Source organism: Mesoplodon densirostris, chromosome 8, assembly GCF_025265405.1.
Source record: "Mesoplodon densirostris isolate mMesDen1 chromosome 8, mMesDen1 primary haplotype, whole genome shotgun sequence".
Taxonomy (NCBI): Eukaryota; Metazoa; Chordata; class Mammalia; order Artiodactyla; family Ziphiidae; genus Mesoplodon; species Mesoplodon densirostris.
This window is the reverse complement of record NC_082668.1, coordinates 33,828,235-33,845,245: the sequence shown is the minus strand read 5'-3', so window position 1 is coordinate 33,845,245 and position 17,011 is coordinate 33,828,235. Positions and strand designations below refer to the sequence as shown.

At 34.7% G+C, this 17,011-nt stretch overlaps 1 protein-coding gene across 4 annotated transcripts in view; it reads left to right on the top strand.

Moving 5' to 3' along the window:
* The window catches only part of NBEAL1 (neurobeachin like 1), a 172,035-nt gene that overhangs the window by 83,361 nt on the left and 71,663 nt on the right, over window positions 1–17,011 (top strand). For all 4 annotated transcript variants that reach the window (XM_060106210.1, XM_060106208.1, XM_060106209.1 and 1 more), the window contains 10 exons: window positions 211–367; window positions 1,869–2,027; window positions 3,476–3,635; window positions 4,891–4,979; window positions 7,093–7,668; window positions 8,005–8,180; window positions 9,014–9,167; window positions 9,479–9,607; window positions 14,643–14,948; window positions 15,043–15,192. In XM_060106210.1, the coding sequence (XP_059962193.1) occupies window positions 211–367; window positions 1,869–2,027; window positions 3,476–3,635; window positions 4,891–4,979; window positions 7,093–7,668; window positions 8,005–8,180; window positions 9,014–9,167; window positions 9,479–9,607; window positions 14,643–14,948; window positions 15,043–15,192 (2,056 nt within the window). The remainder of the gene's footprint in view (window positions 1–210; window positions 368–1,868; window positions 2,028–3,475; window positions 3,636–4,890; window positions 4,980–7,092; window positions 7,669–8,004; window positions 8,181–9,013; window positions 9,168–9,478; window positions 9,608–14,642; window positions 14,949–15,042; window positions 15,193–17,011) is intronic.

Here is a 17,011-nt window from a genome sequence, read left to right as displayed (position 1 = left end):
TATAAGCTGTTTTAACTATTTATGTCTTTGTTGTTGCAACTCCTAACTTCAAAAGGTTTTCCTTAAAAAGAAAAAGAAGCCAAAGATGCTATGAATTCTAATAATTACAAGGAAACAACTTCTTTTAAACTATGAAATCTTTTATATATAAAAGTACAAAAATATAAAAATTAAAAATTTCAATTCTTGCCCATTTACTTTCTCTTTCAGGAGTGATTGTAAATATAGTGAGCTGTCTCTAGATGATATTCGAACAATAAGGACCTCTTTGTATGGACTAATTAAATATTTTCTGTGCAAAGGCGGAACTCATGAAGAGATACAAAGTATTATGGGTTATATATCTGCTATCAATGAAGAAGAACAGGTATTATGCTCTGGATAAATCTGTTATTACTTTTTAATAATTAAGTTGCTATATCATCTTCTTTTAAACTTACATGTAATATAACATTTTAAGAATAAAATGTTTATAGTGTCACATATAATATTATTAACCAGTTAAAGAAGTAAATTTTATCTCCTAACTGAAAGTTTAATAAAATAAATAGCAGTGTAATAAAATATTTATTTTCTAGCTAATAGTAAAATATTAGCTAGAAAACAGTATGTGGAAATACTTGTTCTGGCAATTCTGAAATCTGTTTTCATAGGCCACATGATGTATATTTAACTATTATCAAAGTTACTAGGCAAATTTCTAACATGAGTTTTAATATATCATAGGTTCATAAAAATTTTGCATAAAGAGTAAATTATAACTGTATTTCTATTTTTAAATGCTTCTACGTACACTATTCATTTTTACCTCAGAACTACCCTTTAAGACAGTGGTTCTCAATGTATAGACCCACTTACCTGGGAATTTTTTTAGAAATGCAAATATATGGCCAAATCAAGCCCTCCAGGTGATTCTGATGCATGGTAGAATTTGACCACTGATACAAAATATACAGACCAGGAATTACTCTTCCCATGTGCACATTTGGAAATATATGTTCAGAGAGATTAGGTGACTTAAAAAGTTACACAGCTGATATACCTGGAAAAATAACCCAGGTGTATTTACTGCTCTTTCTGTGCTCTTTTGGTATACCACTCTCAACACCAAATCTGAGGATCCTTAATTTATGTTGACTCAAATATTTTGCCCTCTGTCATGATATATGCATTGTGTACCCAGTGGTTATATGACTTCATAATTGGTATTATATAGAAGAGTTAACTTAGGCTATTTCCTTATAAGGTTGAACTACTTCAAAAGCTTCTCATATTTAGAATAACCATCTTATTTCATGATAGCTGTATTGTCACCTGCTGTGATTCATTGCCAATGATATTTTCTTGGTCAATTTAGTCAAACAATTATTTATTGAATACTTTTATTATACATATACATAGAGTAATACTAGATATTGTACGTATTTAGTGATGAAAGAATTATCATTCTTATTTCTAGCCTAATGGAGGCAGGGATAGATAAGAAATGTTTATAAATAATTATGAAACAAAAAAGAGTATGATAATATCTATAAGAGAAATATGAAGTCCCATGAGGTTTTCACTGGAGAGTGTTACATGTTGAGGAGATTAGGAACGGCTTCATGGAAGAGATGGCTTTTCATATGGACCAAGCAGGATAGGAATGGTTCAGCGGGTGAATGTGAGTAGTGAGAGGATATACAAAAGGAAATGGAATAAGCCAAAAGCCTAATGGAGGAAAGGCAAGGAGGGTTCAGAAGACATCAAATAATCCAGTTAAGCTAGAACATGAGGGTATAGAGGACTTAAATAACTATTTGTGGTTTATGACTTTATTTATGCTTCCATATATGAGTGTGGTTGTTTGTGTTGCTTAATTTTAAAAGCTTTTTGGAATTTTGGACATAGTCTTCGGTCTCCTACGTACCAGCCCAACTAGAGGTCAACTTTTCTTACTGCTGTTTGAACCAGGAAATGCTGACATACTTTATGCCTTGCTCTTAAATCAGAAATACTCTGACAGACTAAGAGAAATCATTTTTAAGGTACAAACATGTCTTAAGAGTATTTATATTTGGGGACATTTGTGGGTGTATGCATTTACATGGAACATATCCACTCTATGAATGTAAATACTTTTTTTCATGTCTACTTCCATCTAATTTTAAATTGTTTGTTTTGATATATATTTATCATGTTTTTGTTGTTTATATATTTTAAAACTAATTATATTGTAATCTTATCAATAATTTCAGTGGAAAATCTACTCTGCCATACCAACGTAGAACCTCTTATCCCCCTTTTGACTTACAGTAGGTCTATGTGGCAGATCATACTAAGCTTATTTAACATCCACTGTTTATCAGGCACTAAACCCTTTTTATATATTAGTTTACGTAGTTCTTGCAGCAACTTTATGAAGTGGATATTATTATTATCCTCATTTTACAGATGAAGAAACTGAGGCAGAGAAATTAATAACTTTCTAAAGGATGTAGGACATATTTTATTAAGCTATCCAAAATATCCCAAACTTTGAACTTTGGCTGAAGCAGCCCACTCCACCTTTTCGATTAACTAAAATTAAAGGAGGCAGTCATATTTCTACTGCAAATACATTTTTTTTCATGATTTATTCTCCTGTTTGTTATGCCAAATTGCCTGTGACATTTGTTTCCCCTTACATCATTAGTATGACATTATAAAGTCTACTTGTGGGGTCATGTTTGGATTGCCTATGTTTGGAATTCCTAAACTTTGGAAACAAAAGTGAATTAAAAGTGGTCCTACATAGTCTTTCTTGAATATTGGTTATGGTGACTCCTGAGGCTACTCTTTAAAGCATCTGCCCACACAGGGTTCCTATATGGAGATTTAATGTTATTTCTTCAAAAATGGCCTTGCAGGGATTGTTCATGATATTATTTTGCCAAGATTACCCTTTCCATATAGGCTTTCAGTATCTCACTTTGTAAAAGATTGATCTAACTCCAAGAAGTATGGGGTTACTAATTCATTCCTCCATTTTAGCACATGGATGGGTTGCTTCACAAAGTATTTTCTTGTTGTTGAAAATTATTTTGACAACTGTCACATAAATAGATTACTAGATTGATCTAGAAGTATCTTTGTTTTCTTTCAGAACACACCTTTGTTCCTCTTGCAAGCTACGGGATTTGTTTCCATCTACACCATAGCCATTCAAAGAAAATTTTAAATTATTTCTTTCATCTACCAAGAAATTTATATAAACTAGGGTTTTAAACATATTAATTATTCAAATGCAGTTGCATTTCAGTCCAGTTCATTTTTAAATTTATTTTTTAATGATAGCAAGATAATGGAATGTTCTTCCCTATTTAGTGCTATTTTTTTAATACTTGAGGAATAAAATGATGCTCCAGAAACATTGTACACTAATATTTATTTGATATTAACCTAAGTGACAATTTCTTAGTTCTCTATATTGAGAATATATTACTATTGTGACCAGGTTATGGAACAGATGTTGAAATGCACGAACGTTTATGAACGAAGTAAACAACGTATTCGACTTAGAGAAGTTGGCTACTCAGGATTAGGGCTCCTTCTTAATGAAGCACCTGTTAATACTTCTCTCATTAAAAGTCTCACCAATCAAATTATAAATACAGGTATGACTAAGGCTAAAATATTGATACATTTAAGAAATGTTCTTCATAGTCATGTAATTCTATTTGACGGCTCTGAATTTTTTTTCTTCTGAAATTCTTTCTTCTTTTCCCCTCTTTCCTCAGGTTGCTTTTAAAATTACCTATTACTTGATTCAGCAGGGCTTTTCTTGGGTACTGTTTCAAGTGTACCTTTGTTGTTTTTGTCTCCCCGGAGCATAGCATAGTACCTTACTTGGTAGGCCTTCAGTAAATGTTTATTGACTGAGTGATTAGTAAATAATTGAGCCTATGTAAAAACAAAAGAACACTAGAGAAAATATGTACAAGATATTCTTTTTCCTTTCAGAGCTTAAATTCTTAAAGGGAGAATGAAAACTAATTTCAGATATTCTTTTTTGTTTCTAATTTTGCTTTTATGAACCTTTTTTAAAGTAATTCCTACAAACTATAGGATTTTTGTCAGATACTAGGGGTTCAGAAAGGTATAAGACAAGGTTCTTTGTCTTGAGTGGTTTATCATCTCATTGAGAAGACAAGTACATAAAAAGATAAATACAAGTATAAGATCCAAGCAGTATCAACAGTATGTTCGGACTATCTATCTATCTATCTATCTATCTATCTATCTATCTATCTATAATAGAATATTAGCCATAAAAAAGAAGGAAATGCTGCCATTTGCAATAACATGGAAGAGCCTAGAGGGCATTCTGCTAAGTGAAACAAGTCAGGCAGAGAAGGAAAATACTGTGTGATCTCACTTACATGTGAAAAAAAAAAAATTGAGACAGAGTAGGTTGGTAGTTGCCAGAGTTGGGGCAGTGGGTGAAACAGGTGAAGGTACAAGGGGTACAAACTTCCAGTTATAAGTAAGTTCTGGGGATCTAAGGTATAGCGTGGTGACTATAGTTAACAATACTGTATTGTATATTTGAAAGTTGCTAAGAGAACATATCTTAAGTGTCCTCACCACAAAAAGAAATATAGTAACTATGTGAGATAATGGGTGTGTTAACTGACCTTATTGTGTAATCATTTTGTAATATATACATAGATTATCATGTTTTATACCTTAAACAGTGTTTTATGTCAATTATATCTTAATAAAGTTGGGGGAAAAAATAAAGGGCATCTTTTGTTGACAGCAGGAAAAAATAAAAATGAAATGATTGTCAGCCTTTATATATAACTATTACCACAGTTCTTTCTCTGGTTTTCTCTAGTATTTAATTTTAACTTCTTTTTCCCATCATAGATCCTGCTGTTAATTTCAAAGATCTGTTATCTGTGGTATATATATCTCACAGAGCACATATAAATGTCAGGGTGGTCATCTGCAGAGAGGTTAGTAAACTTTAAAGATGTACTTTAAAAATTGCAGTATCGTTGTATTGTGAAGAACTTTTAGATTGAGTATTTTTCACCAGATATAAGTTTAATATCTTTTATATGACATAATTTTATAGTTTCCCTTTTTGAGGTGAATTAACTTTATATAATCATAAGAAATCAGCATATAAATTTATTCTTCTTAGCCATACATGAGCTCCTGGAAATAATGCCCTTTCCAGAGTCAAAAATGTATTACCAGAGAATATTTTCTTTATTCAGAACCTTTTGTTGTGACCATTTTTAAGTCAAACACCATATTTTAGAGTTTCTGAATCTCTTAACCTTTGTGGAAAAGATTTTCTATAGTTTGTTTATGAGTGTATTCCAACAATGATTTACCTTCAGTCCACTCAGTTAACCTCTAAGTCAATGAACTGTTACCCCGTGCACTTCTTCCTGATTATATCCTTCTCTCTCCTCTACTGGCAACCACTGACCAGTCTAGTATTTAGTTTGCTTCCTTGTTTTTCTTTTCAATTTTACTCCCTAATTATGTCACAGTACCTTTCCATCAGTAAATCTGGATATATCTTTCTCTTTAACAGCTACGTAGCTTTTTATTCTATGGCTATTCTATAAAAGTATTATCTGGTTCCCAGCTGATGGACATTTAGATTGTTTCCTGTTTTACCATATTAACAAACTTCTGTTAGGAACATTTTTTTACATCTGTCTTTACCTATCCATGGTAATACATATGTAGGACATAATTCATGAAATGTAATTTTTCTGTCAAAGAGTATTCACATTTTACATTTTAATGGATTTTGCCATGTTTTCCTTGAAGCAGGTCATGTAAATGGATCCTTTTCCTTTCAGTGTGCAATTAGAAACCTCTTTCAGTACAGCCCAGTTTTTATTCATTATGTGTTTATAAAATAGCTGTAAAATAAGTCTGAAAATTTTAAAGTCATGAAGTCATGAAAAGTTTCTTTGCCAACCAAATGTTAATATGTTCAACTTAGTTAATGTGTTTAAAATTGCTATTGTACACTGCTACAGTAACGGTAGCTCACTGATTGATGGCATTAAGTGAGGAAAGAAACTTAACGTGTCATCATGACTCACTGCTTTCTATATCAGCATCAGTGTACATAAGAACCATTAATTTTGAAGTCTGCACCAACATAACTCATTTCCTGCTATGAAATTTGTCAGAGTTAGAAATTCTGATAAAAGAGATACTCTATAAACACTGGGAGCCAAAGTTCTTTTCATCTACTTAGAAGTTTATTGGCTTTGTTTTTAAAATGTCTTAAAGATCGTAACAGCATTTCTGATAGTGTTTGAGAACTTGTTTTTATCCAAAAAATGTGAAGTCAGTTGGGATACTAGAGATCATACACATTGCCATGTAAATGTCTACTCTTTAATTTCAGTTTCTTATTCCAGCTAAATATCAGCATCCATCTTATTGGAAATAGTTTTCTGGAATTAAAGTTCAGTTTTTGTTTTGTTTGTACCATGTAGAGTTAATGAAAAAAAATGTTTTTGCAAAAGCAGCCATTAACTTTGCCTGGGGAAAAAATGAGGTGGGAAAACATTCTTGGTGTACCTAGGTTCTGTCAAAGTTTCTTATATGTTCTAGTTTACTCCCTAACCATAGTTCCAGAACTGTGCCTGGCAGACAGTAGATGTTCAGTATTTACTAAACAAATGTACTAGGCTCATGGAAAGTGCTTAGTCGAGAGGATATAACTTTATTACATTTTATATATACCTTAATTCTATCTATATTTTTTTCTCCAACCAAATTAAATTAATAACGTGAGTGTGTTGGTATGTGGAGGATTATTTTATCTTTTTTTTCTTTTTTATCTTTCAGCAAATATTTGAGTCCATCCCAACTCTAGATATACAATGAGTAATATGCAGATTAGTTAAAAACACAATGTTTGCCCTTCAAATAGTTTCTAATCTAGTTAAGAATATAATCGTTTGAAAGTATATCCTTCCAAGTTTCTTATTAAATTACTTTGTCATTAAAATAGCTGAAAAGAAACTGTTTTTGATGTAAAGTACTGTACACTTTTTGATGAATTTTGCATTCTTAATCTCTTCACAGATTTTACAGATTTTACAGTCCCAGCCAGATGCAGCACATCAAATAGCTCAACAAGTGGGTTGGCAAGACACTTTAGTTAGGCTTTTTTTAAAAGCAAATTTTGAAAATGGAAATACTCTTCATAAGCACAGTAGGGCTGTTGTAATGAAAGACAATGATAAAAATATATCAGCTGAAGATATGAAGAGGAACTCTGATGAAAAGACAGATGAGGAAAAAATCAGCTCTTTTGCCTCAGCTCATGTGTCTTCAGATCAGTGGAGTTTGGAGGATAGACACTCCCCAGACTCGAACACACCATTATTTCAAGAAGATAGCTTGATGGGAGAATTATCTTTCAAATCAGAGAATCGAGGAGAATTCTGGCATAATAACCCTTCACATCTGAGTTTAGATCTCAGTGGAATTGATTCATGTGAACTGAGTGATAGTGGAAGTCAAATGCCAGACAGCTTGCCTAGCACGCCATCCCCGATAGAGTCCACTAAGTCATTTTCTGTGCAATCTGACAAAGAAAGCAGCATCACAAATGATGTGGGCTTTAGTGATGACTTCTCTTTACTTGAAAACCAAGAGGTAAGATTCCTTATTTGTCCAAATGTGGTTTTATTTTTTTTATGTCTGACCTCAGATATGTGTGATTGTTAATAATTTCATGTATTATTCATGTTCCAAGTCTCATGATCTAAGGTATTAGAAGCCTAGAAGTCACCAAATTGTGAGTGTCTTGAGAGCAAAGCCAGTGTCTTATTCATCTTTACATCTCTAGGGCCTTCGTAGTAAAGTTCCAGGTTCATGCAGCCACCTTAAAAATATGTTGAGTGATTATAATTCATGTACCTGATGGTTCTCATGATGTGCTTTTAACACCCCTCCCTCTAATAATTTCATATTACTTTCTCTTTTTTATAGAGATGTGAGGAAGAGCTTATTCAATTACTGACAAATATTTTGAACTGTGTAATGTGTAAGGGACTAGAAAAGTCTGATGACGATACTTGGATTGAACGGGGACAAGTGTTTTCGGCACTAACTAAACCAGGAATATCCAGTGAGCTACTTCGACCATCAGATGAAATAAAACTAATGTAAGCATTCAGTTGATGATATGCCCTCTCCTTTTAGAGTGGGCAGGAGTCCAAAACAATATTTGTTATTGAACCTTTATTCAGTATTCAGTGGATGTAGAGAGAGAAAAAAGGAGAAGCTTTGTGCTCAGCCCTTCTCCTGTCTGTTGCCATTCTAGTGGGATCTAGAGAGAAATCCAAAACTAACTCCAATGTGAGGAAATTTAATTCTTACATTAATTTGGATTCTAAGTGATTATATATTCCTTGTTTAAGTCGTTTTCTGCAGTATCTAAGCACTTGGTGCATGTGTTCTACAGTCTTGTCCAAATTTGAGTGCTTCCATGCTAAAGGAAGGTAGTAGTGTTTTCATGAAAATTACTTCTCAAAAGCTTTGAGTTCCCTGCATATGATAGAACACTGTACCAACAGCGCACTAGAACAGAATTACTTTTTTGTTTTTCCATAGGGCTAGACTCTCTGTAAGGCATAAGGCTTTCTTCCCTAACATTTTCAATTTCAGTTTTAAAGAAACTTTTTAAGTATCTCATGGAGGCTGGAATGTGAATTATTTTCATAGCTTTTTCAAGGTCAAGTCAAACAGGTAACTTTTCCTTTTCCTTTTAATATTAGGTATATTAAAGATAAGTACTCCAAAGATTAAAAAGTTGCTTCATTATTACTAAATTCCATCCACAGTGTCTTATACCTGCCAGTGATACTGTATCTTTGGAGGTACATTCCTATTAATAAATAATGAGGTTTGTTGTTGCTGGGTTTTTTTTTTTTTTTTTGGTGACCTGTTATTTTTATAAATTTAAAATTGTTTTAAGAGGACTTTGTTTTATATTTAGTTTGCTACAGAAGATGTTAGAATGGGCAGTCACAGAAAACAGAGAAGCAAAATTTAATCCAGTAACTGCTGAAAATGCTTTCCGACTCATGCTGATCATACAGGACTTTCTGCAGTCAGAGGGACTAGTTAATTCGAACATGTGGACTGAGAAGGTGCAGTAACATCTCTGAAATTATTTTTTTGGTAGTGAAGGACTTTATTCAAAGAAAGAAATTTTGTATCCCCTCTTTTCAGAGCATTAATATTTAATCAGATGTGATAAACATGGATAAGATGTGATAGTCGCAGATGTGATAGTTACTTTTGTTAAGTAACTCTTACTAGGATAATTCTTTTGGTTTTTACCAACTGAACATTGAATTAGTTTTGAAATATTTATGATTTGTATTACTGTTGGGAAAACTCATCATCAGTAGATTTAAAAATGGAATGTTTTTATTTCTCAATTTTTCCTTTATGTTAGCTTTTAGAGGATATGATGCTGCTCTTCGACAGTCTGTCAGTCTGGTATTCTGAAAGTCCAGTATGGGTGAAACTATCTCAGATTCAAATCCAGATGCTTCTAGGCTTCATTGGAAGGGGTAATTTGCAGGTTTGTCGATTCTTTTATGTTATTTTATATACTCACACGTAACATAGGAATTTGTGCAGTAACTGAATGGCAATTATGTTTTCAGCGTTCTAATTTTTTAATTAGTTTCAAAAATATCATGATTTAGCTCTAGTTTCAATTTTGTGAGATGAGAAAGAAGCTTGAGAGGCAGCTAATCGATTCTTTTTTCCTGATGTTTATGATTCAGTATAATTTAAGGTTTCCTTTTAGAGGATTTTTATATAGCTTATATTAGAGGGCATTACTCACATCATCTACATTTAGTATAGCTAGGAGCTATACAGCCTGCATAGACTTTTATACATGTGAAGTTTAGGGCTTGCATTTTTAGGAAAATTATTTTTTAAAGTGTTCTGTCAAAATATTTTTCTGTACTTAATAATCCACTAATTCGGGCCTCCCTGGTGGCGCAAGTGGTTGAGAGTCCGCCTGCCGATGCAGGGGATACGGGTTCGTGCCCCGGTCTGGGAGGATCCCATATGCCGCGGAGCGGCTGGGCCCGTGAGCCATGGCCGCTGAGCCTGCGCGTCCGGAGCCTGTGCTCCGCAACGGGGGGAGGCCACAACAGTGAGAGGCCCGCATACCACAAAAAAACAAAAAACAAACAAACAAAAAATAATCCACTAATTCAGTTTTACATTTATCTCATTTTTCTTCCTTTATTAAACACTTACTGAATACCTACCAAGTATTAGCATTGTGCTAGGTTTCTATTATAAGGATAAATAAAAGATGGACCCACAGAATATTTATTATTTTCAAAAATTTTAAAGGTTGGGAAAGTTCCATGCAGATTTTAGTCTGTCATCTTTCTATTTATATTGGATGCTTGTGATTACCTACATTGGATTAGTCATGACATTTATTGCATGGTTATTTATCTGGCCCTTTTTATTTTCTTTTGATAATCGTTTCTAATATAAACTTGCTATAATATTGATAAGAACATGAGGAGGTTAAAATACCATAAGGTTGCCCTATTTTAAAAAGACCATATTTTTCAACAGGTATTCTTTTCCAGTCATTAAAGAAAACATACTCATTGTGGAAAGTACACAAAAAACATAAAGACAAAAAATAGATAAAACATCCTTCATCCTATAGCCTAAGAGAAAACAACTGTCAATATTTTAATGTTTTTTTCTCTGTATATATTTTTTCAGATGATTAAAACCATCATATATTTTGATAATTTTGTGTTCTTTTTTATTTTTCTTACAATTATATTAAACTCATTTCCCCATGTTACTAACTTTTTAAAGATAGTGGGTTTTTTCCTAATCATAAAGGTAACACATGGTCATTGTAAAAAACATGGAAAAAGCAGAAAAGCTAAAGAAAAAATAAACATTCTGATATGTGGATGATGAAAATTTGAATTGTACAGCTTTTAAATACAGTTTGAAAATTATATGAACTTAGAACTTTAAAAAAAAGTTATTATATGCTTTGTCTGGTAATTCTACTCTAAAACTATATCCTGAGGTAATAATCTAAAATACCAAACAGTATTTGTACACATAGATGTTCATTGTAGTTTTCTTTTTTTCTCCATCTAGAAATAGAACGAAGGTAACTTTTTTGGCTTTTTTATTAATATGTCTGGTGGCTGTTAAAGCCCTTGCAGCCAGCATACCAGGTAGTTCTTTTTTTAGATATTAGAACTCTGTTTTTTTCCACTCATGATCACCCTCAGTGTTTTTATCCTTGGTGAGATTTCCAAGGAGAAGTAAAATGTCTGTTTTAATCTGCTCACGATTAAATATCCAGTGCCTGTACCATAATAGGACTCTATAATTACTTATTAAATAAATAAAGTGTGCAGCACCTACAGGTAAGACTGATCCTATCAACCAGTAGTTAGTGACCTATAACACTTCTCACTAGCTACTTGTTTAATTTCACTCTCTCAGGAATAAAAGCATATTTCCCTGAGGTTGTGCATTTTAAAGGCTGGGGAAGGAACCCCTTCCCTTGTAGGGGTTTAAATAGAGTTGCCTGCAAAAAGAATCTGGCTAGCAAATTTGTTTTGTTTGGCCCATACATTATTATTTAATTGCCAGCATTTAAGTATTAGGAGATTTCACATAAATGCCAGGATTTCCCAGCTTGTCTTTAAAGCAGGACTGAGTAAGTTGTCGATTTATTTAGATGCAGTATATGGTCACTGCATTGTCTGGGTTTCTGCTCCTTCAGTTGTCTTAGCTCAGCCAGTGATTCTCTTCACTAGCTACACATGAAATCATCTAGAGGAGCTTTTTAAAAATGCCTTTGTGGGCTTCCCTGGTGGCGCAGTGGTTGAGAGTCTGCCTGCCGATGCAGGGGACACAGGTTCGTGCCCCGGTCCAGGAAGATCCCACGTGCCACGGAGCGGCTGGGCCCGTGAGCCATGGCCGCTGAGCCTGCGCGTCCGGAGCCTGTACTCCGCAACGGGAGAGGCCACAACAGTGAGAGGCCCGCGTACCGCAAAAAAAAAAAAAAGCCTTTGTGTGGGGCATCACTCAGTAATTAAACAGGGGAACTAGGGCCCTGTTTTTTTTTGTCATTTCTCAGGTGACCGTAATGTAGTACTCTTTATAATGTGAGGGCAGGGCTATCATATCTATGTGTGTGGGGGTTGTGTGTGTGTATCCAAAGTTATCCAAAGTTAAGTCAGTGGTAAGTAAATCATTGTATTCACTGAAAGTGTCTTTATAATTTTAAATAAACATATAAACTTATAGTTATTTAATACTGTCATCCTAAGTTAAAAGCAAAGCACTGAATATTCAACCTTTCATGTGAATAGTATTTTTAAAAACATATAGCAAAAAAGCCCAGAATATTAACATTGGTATTTCCTGGATAATGAGATTTTATGACCTTTTGTCTCACATTTGTTGGCCTCTATTGGGTTTAAGCTGCTGTAGTCAGATTCAAAGACTAAAGTGAAGGGATTTGGGGAAAACCTGAGAAAGGTAGAGAAGCTTCACTATTAGAGGATTAAGTTAAAAGTAGAAAAGTTAAAGTTTTGAGCCATCTTAGAGGTTGTTTCCTCCAGTGCTGTTTGCTTCTTTAAGTCTTGCATGGAAAGACTGCCTGAGATCCCTTATTGTTGCCTTGGCCGTCAAAGACATGTTCATACAGCTCAGATCAGCTTTTGGTACACATATATTCTTTTTTTTTTTTAACATCTTTATTGGAGTATAATTGCTTTACAGTGGTGTGTTAGTTTCTGCTTTATAACATAATGAATCAGCTATACATTTACATATATCCCCATATCTCCTCCCTCTTGCATCTCCCTCCCACCCTCCCTATCCCACCCCTCTAGGTGGGCACAAAGCACGGAGCTGATCTCCCTGTGCTATGTGGCTGCTTCCCACTAGCTATCTATTTTACATTTAGTAGTGTATATAAGTGCATGCCACTCTCTCATTTTGTCCCAGCTTACCCTTCCTCCTCCCCTTGTCCTCAAGTCCATTCTCTACGTTTGCATCTTTATTCCTGTCCTGCCCCTAGGTTCTTCATAACCATTGTTTTTTTAGATTCCATATATAGGCACACATATATTTTTGAAGTGATGTCAGTTTTTAATACTTCCTTTCTTTCTCTTGCTTTTCTTTATTTTGAAAGTAATATGATCCAAAATTGGGTTATAGGGTTAAGGGAGAAGGAGACACTTGATATCATTTGTCCTGTTTTGGTTTTAAGACTTCCATCTTTCTCTAGTCTAGATGAAGGGAGGCCCCTTCGTGACCAATTTACCTTTCTAGGATGGAGTTTAAGGCCAGAGCTTAAGGGTAATATAGCATATTCCTTTGCCTGGGTTTGTGCCCTAGATAGGTATTTTCCTTGGGAACTTTACTCAGTTGCCTGTTCACTGTCCTTTATCTATAAGAATGCTTTTGATTCCAAGTAACAGAAATATCAATGCAAGCTGACTTAGTTAAGAAGATTCATATAGTTGAAAATTCCATAGCTAAGATGAATTTAAGGCATGATTCAGTCAAGGCTCTAGTTCCATTTGTTTGCTGTTCTCACAGCATTGCTCTCCATCATGTCAGCTTGTCTTAAGCTGGCTGCCCTTATTGTCACAAAATCACTGCCAGCAGCAATTAAGGCTACGTACTTCCTTGTTCATATCCAGAGAAAGAGAGTGCTTCTTCCTAGAGTCATTGTTGGTAGACAGTTCTTCATGGATCTCTTGTGAATACAGACACTGGATGCCTTTGTGATGAACTGTCTTTTTGAGGATGCATGTATAGTGAACAGCTTGGGAAGATAGAGATGATGTCTCCCTCCAGAGCAAAAGCAGGTTTGTTTACTGTCCAGTATAATAAAGATAATGTCTCCTTCCAAGGCAACATTCAGGTACACTTACTACCCAATTTAAAAGACTTGTGTTCACTTTGCTTGGGGTTCCTCTCCTATAATGCAACCACTGGGTGTGCAGGCATCATCTAGTTCTTTTCATTTCTCACCATGGAATTACATTTCGGGGAACAGGGCAAGTGCTGATATTCTGGCTACTGCTAATGCTGTAGATCTTCGTCTCTGATCCAGGAGTCTCATTCTTCTGCCAGCATCTGTGAAACAGTGGTAGGCTAACTTGTCACCTTGGAGATGAGGTATTAATAAAATCCAAGCCCTTTCACGGTTCTTTACAATTATTGTATAAAAGTTGTGTCTTTGCATGATAAAGTTATCCCTGAATGAATCCATGTGACAAAGAGAGTGACATGAGTTGACTGAAAGATGAGTTACCTGAACCAGTCACTGTGGCAAGGGGTTGGATATTCTGTTTGGTTTATATCTTTTAGAACTAGAGATGGAATCATCCCCGAATTCTTGCAAACTCTCTGAAGGAGTAGAGTGGATGTTGGGGTGATTAATTATCAACCTCTTAACTTTGCTGTATATTCCAAATTAAACATGGGTTACTTTTATAATTCATTTTAAAAAGCAACTTCAAGAGGAGCCAAAGAACTTTGTTATCACTAAATATCTGCTTTATTTCACTATTTTACTCCAGGTTTGTGCAGTGGCATCAGCTAAGCTCAACACCCTTCTTCAGACCAAGGTGATTGAAAATCAGGATGAAGCATGTTACATTTTAGGGAAGCTGGAACATGTTCTAAGTGAATCAATCAAGGAACAGACTGAAATATACTCATTTCTGATTCCGCTTGTCCGTACCCTGGTTTCCAAAATTTATGAGCTTCTCTTCATGAACTTGCATCTGCCTTCTTTACCTTTTACCAATGGAAGCTCTTCATTTTTCGAAGATTTTCAAGAATATTGCAGTTCAAATGAATGGCAAGTTTACATTGAAAAATATGTAAGTTTCATCTTCGTTGAGTGGGGTTTTTCTACTAAATCATCATTTTTATAGAGGCATGCATTAAATTTTGCGTATGTATATTTTTTATAAGATTGTACCTTATATGAAGCAGTATGAAACCCGTGCATTTTATGATGGTCATGAGAGCATGGCACTCTATTGGAAGGATTGTTATGAAGCCTTAATGGTGAATATGCATAAACGAGACCGGGAAGGGGGAGAGAGCAAGCTCAAGTTTCAGGTAAAACTATTAAATGTTTTTAATACTAGTTTTTTATGTTGATTTCAAGCATTTAATGTTCAGATGAGAGTAATAACAAGACTGAACTTTGAAAACGAACAGTATTTCTTTTCTGTTTTTTATTTTATTTATTTATTTTTATTTTTTAACATCTTTATTAGAGTATAATTGCTTTACAATGGTGTGTCAGTTTCCGCTTTATAACAAAGTGAATCAATTATACATATACATATGTTCCCATATCTCTTCCTTCTTGCATCTCCCTCCCTCCCACCCTCCCCATCCCACCCCTCTAGGTGGTCACAAAGCACCAAGCTGATCTCCCTGTGCTATGCAGCTGCTTCCCACTAGCTATCTATTTTACGTTTGGTAGTGTATATATGTCCATGCCACTCTCTCACTTGGTCCCAGCTTACCCTTCCCCCTCCCCGTGTCCTCAAGTCCATTCTCTAGTAAGTCTGCATCTTTATTCCCGTCTTGCCCCTAGGTTCTTCTGACCATTTAATTTTTTTCTTTTGTTTTCAGATTCCATATATATGTGTTAGCATACGGTATTTGTTTTTCTCTTTCTGACTTACTTCACTCTGTATGACAGTCTCTAGGTCCATTCACCTCACTACAGATAACTCAGTTTTGTTCCTTTTTATGGCTTAGTAATATTCCATTGTATATATGTCACATCTTCTTTATCCATTCATCTGTTGATGGACACTTAGGTTGCTTCCATGACCTGCAATTGTAAATAGAGCTGCAATGAACATTTTGGTACATGACTCTTTTCGAATTATGGTTTTCTCAGGGTATATGGCCAGTAGTGGGATTGCTGAGTCGTATGGTAGTTCTATTTTTAGTTTTTTAAGGACCCTCCATACTGTTCTCCATAGTGGCTGTATCAATTTACATTCCCACCAACAGTGCAAGAGGGTTCCCTTTTCTCCACACCCTCTCCAGCATTTATTGTTTGTAGACTTTTTGATGATGGCCATTCTGACTGGTGTGAGATGATACCTCATTGTAGTTTTGATTTGCATTTCTCTAATGATTAGTGATGTTGAGCATTCTTTCATGTGTTTGTTGGCAATCTGTATATCTTCTTTGGATAAATGGTCTATTTAGGTCTTCTGCCCATTTTTGGATTGGGTTGTTTGTTTTTTTGATATTGAGCTGCATGAGTTGCTTGTATGTTTTGGAGATTAATCCTTTGTCAGTTGCTTCATTTGAAAATACTTTCTCCCATTCTGAGGGCTGTCTTTTCGTCTTGTGTATGGTTTCCTTTGCTGTGCAAAAGCTTTTAAGTTTCATTAGGTCCCATTTGTTTATTTTTGTTTTTATTTTCATTTCTCTAGGAGGTGGGTCAAAAAGGGTCTTGCTGTGATTTATGTCATAGAGTGTTCTGCCTTTGTTTTCCTCTACGAGTTTGATGGTGTCTGGCCTTACATTTAGGTCTTGAATCCATTTTGAGTTTATTTTTGTGTATGGTGTTAGGGAGTGTTCTAATTTCATTCTTTTACATGTAGCTGTCCAGTTTTCACAGCACCACTTATTGAAGAGGCTATCTTTTCTCCACTGTACATTCCTCTCTCCTTTATCAAAGATAAGGTGACCATATGTGCGTGGGTTTATCTCTGGGCTTTCTATCCTGTTCCATTGATCTATATTTCTGTTTTTGTGCCAGTACCATATTGTCTTGATTACTGTAGCTTTGTAGTATAGTCTGAAGTCAGGGAGCTTGATTCCTCCAGCTCTGTTTTTCTTTCTCAAGATTGCTTTGGCTATTCAGGGTCTTTTGTGTTTCCATACAAACTGAAATTTTCTGTTC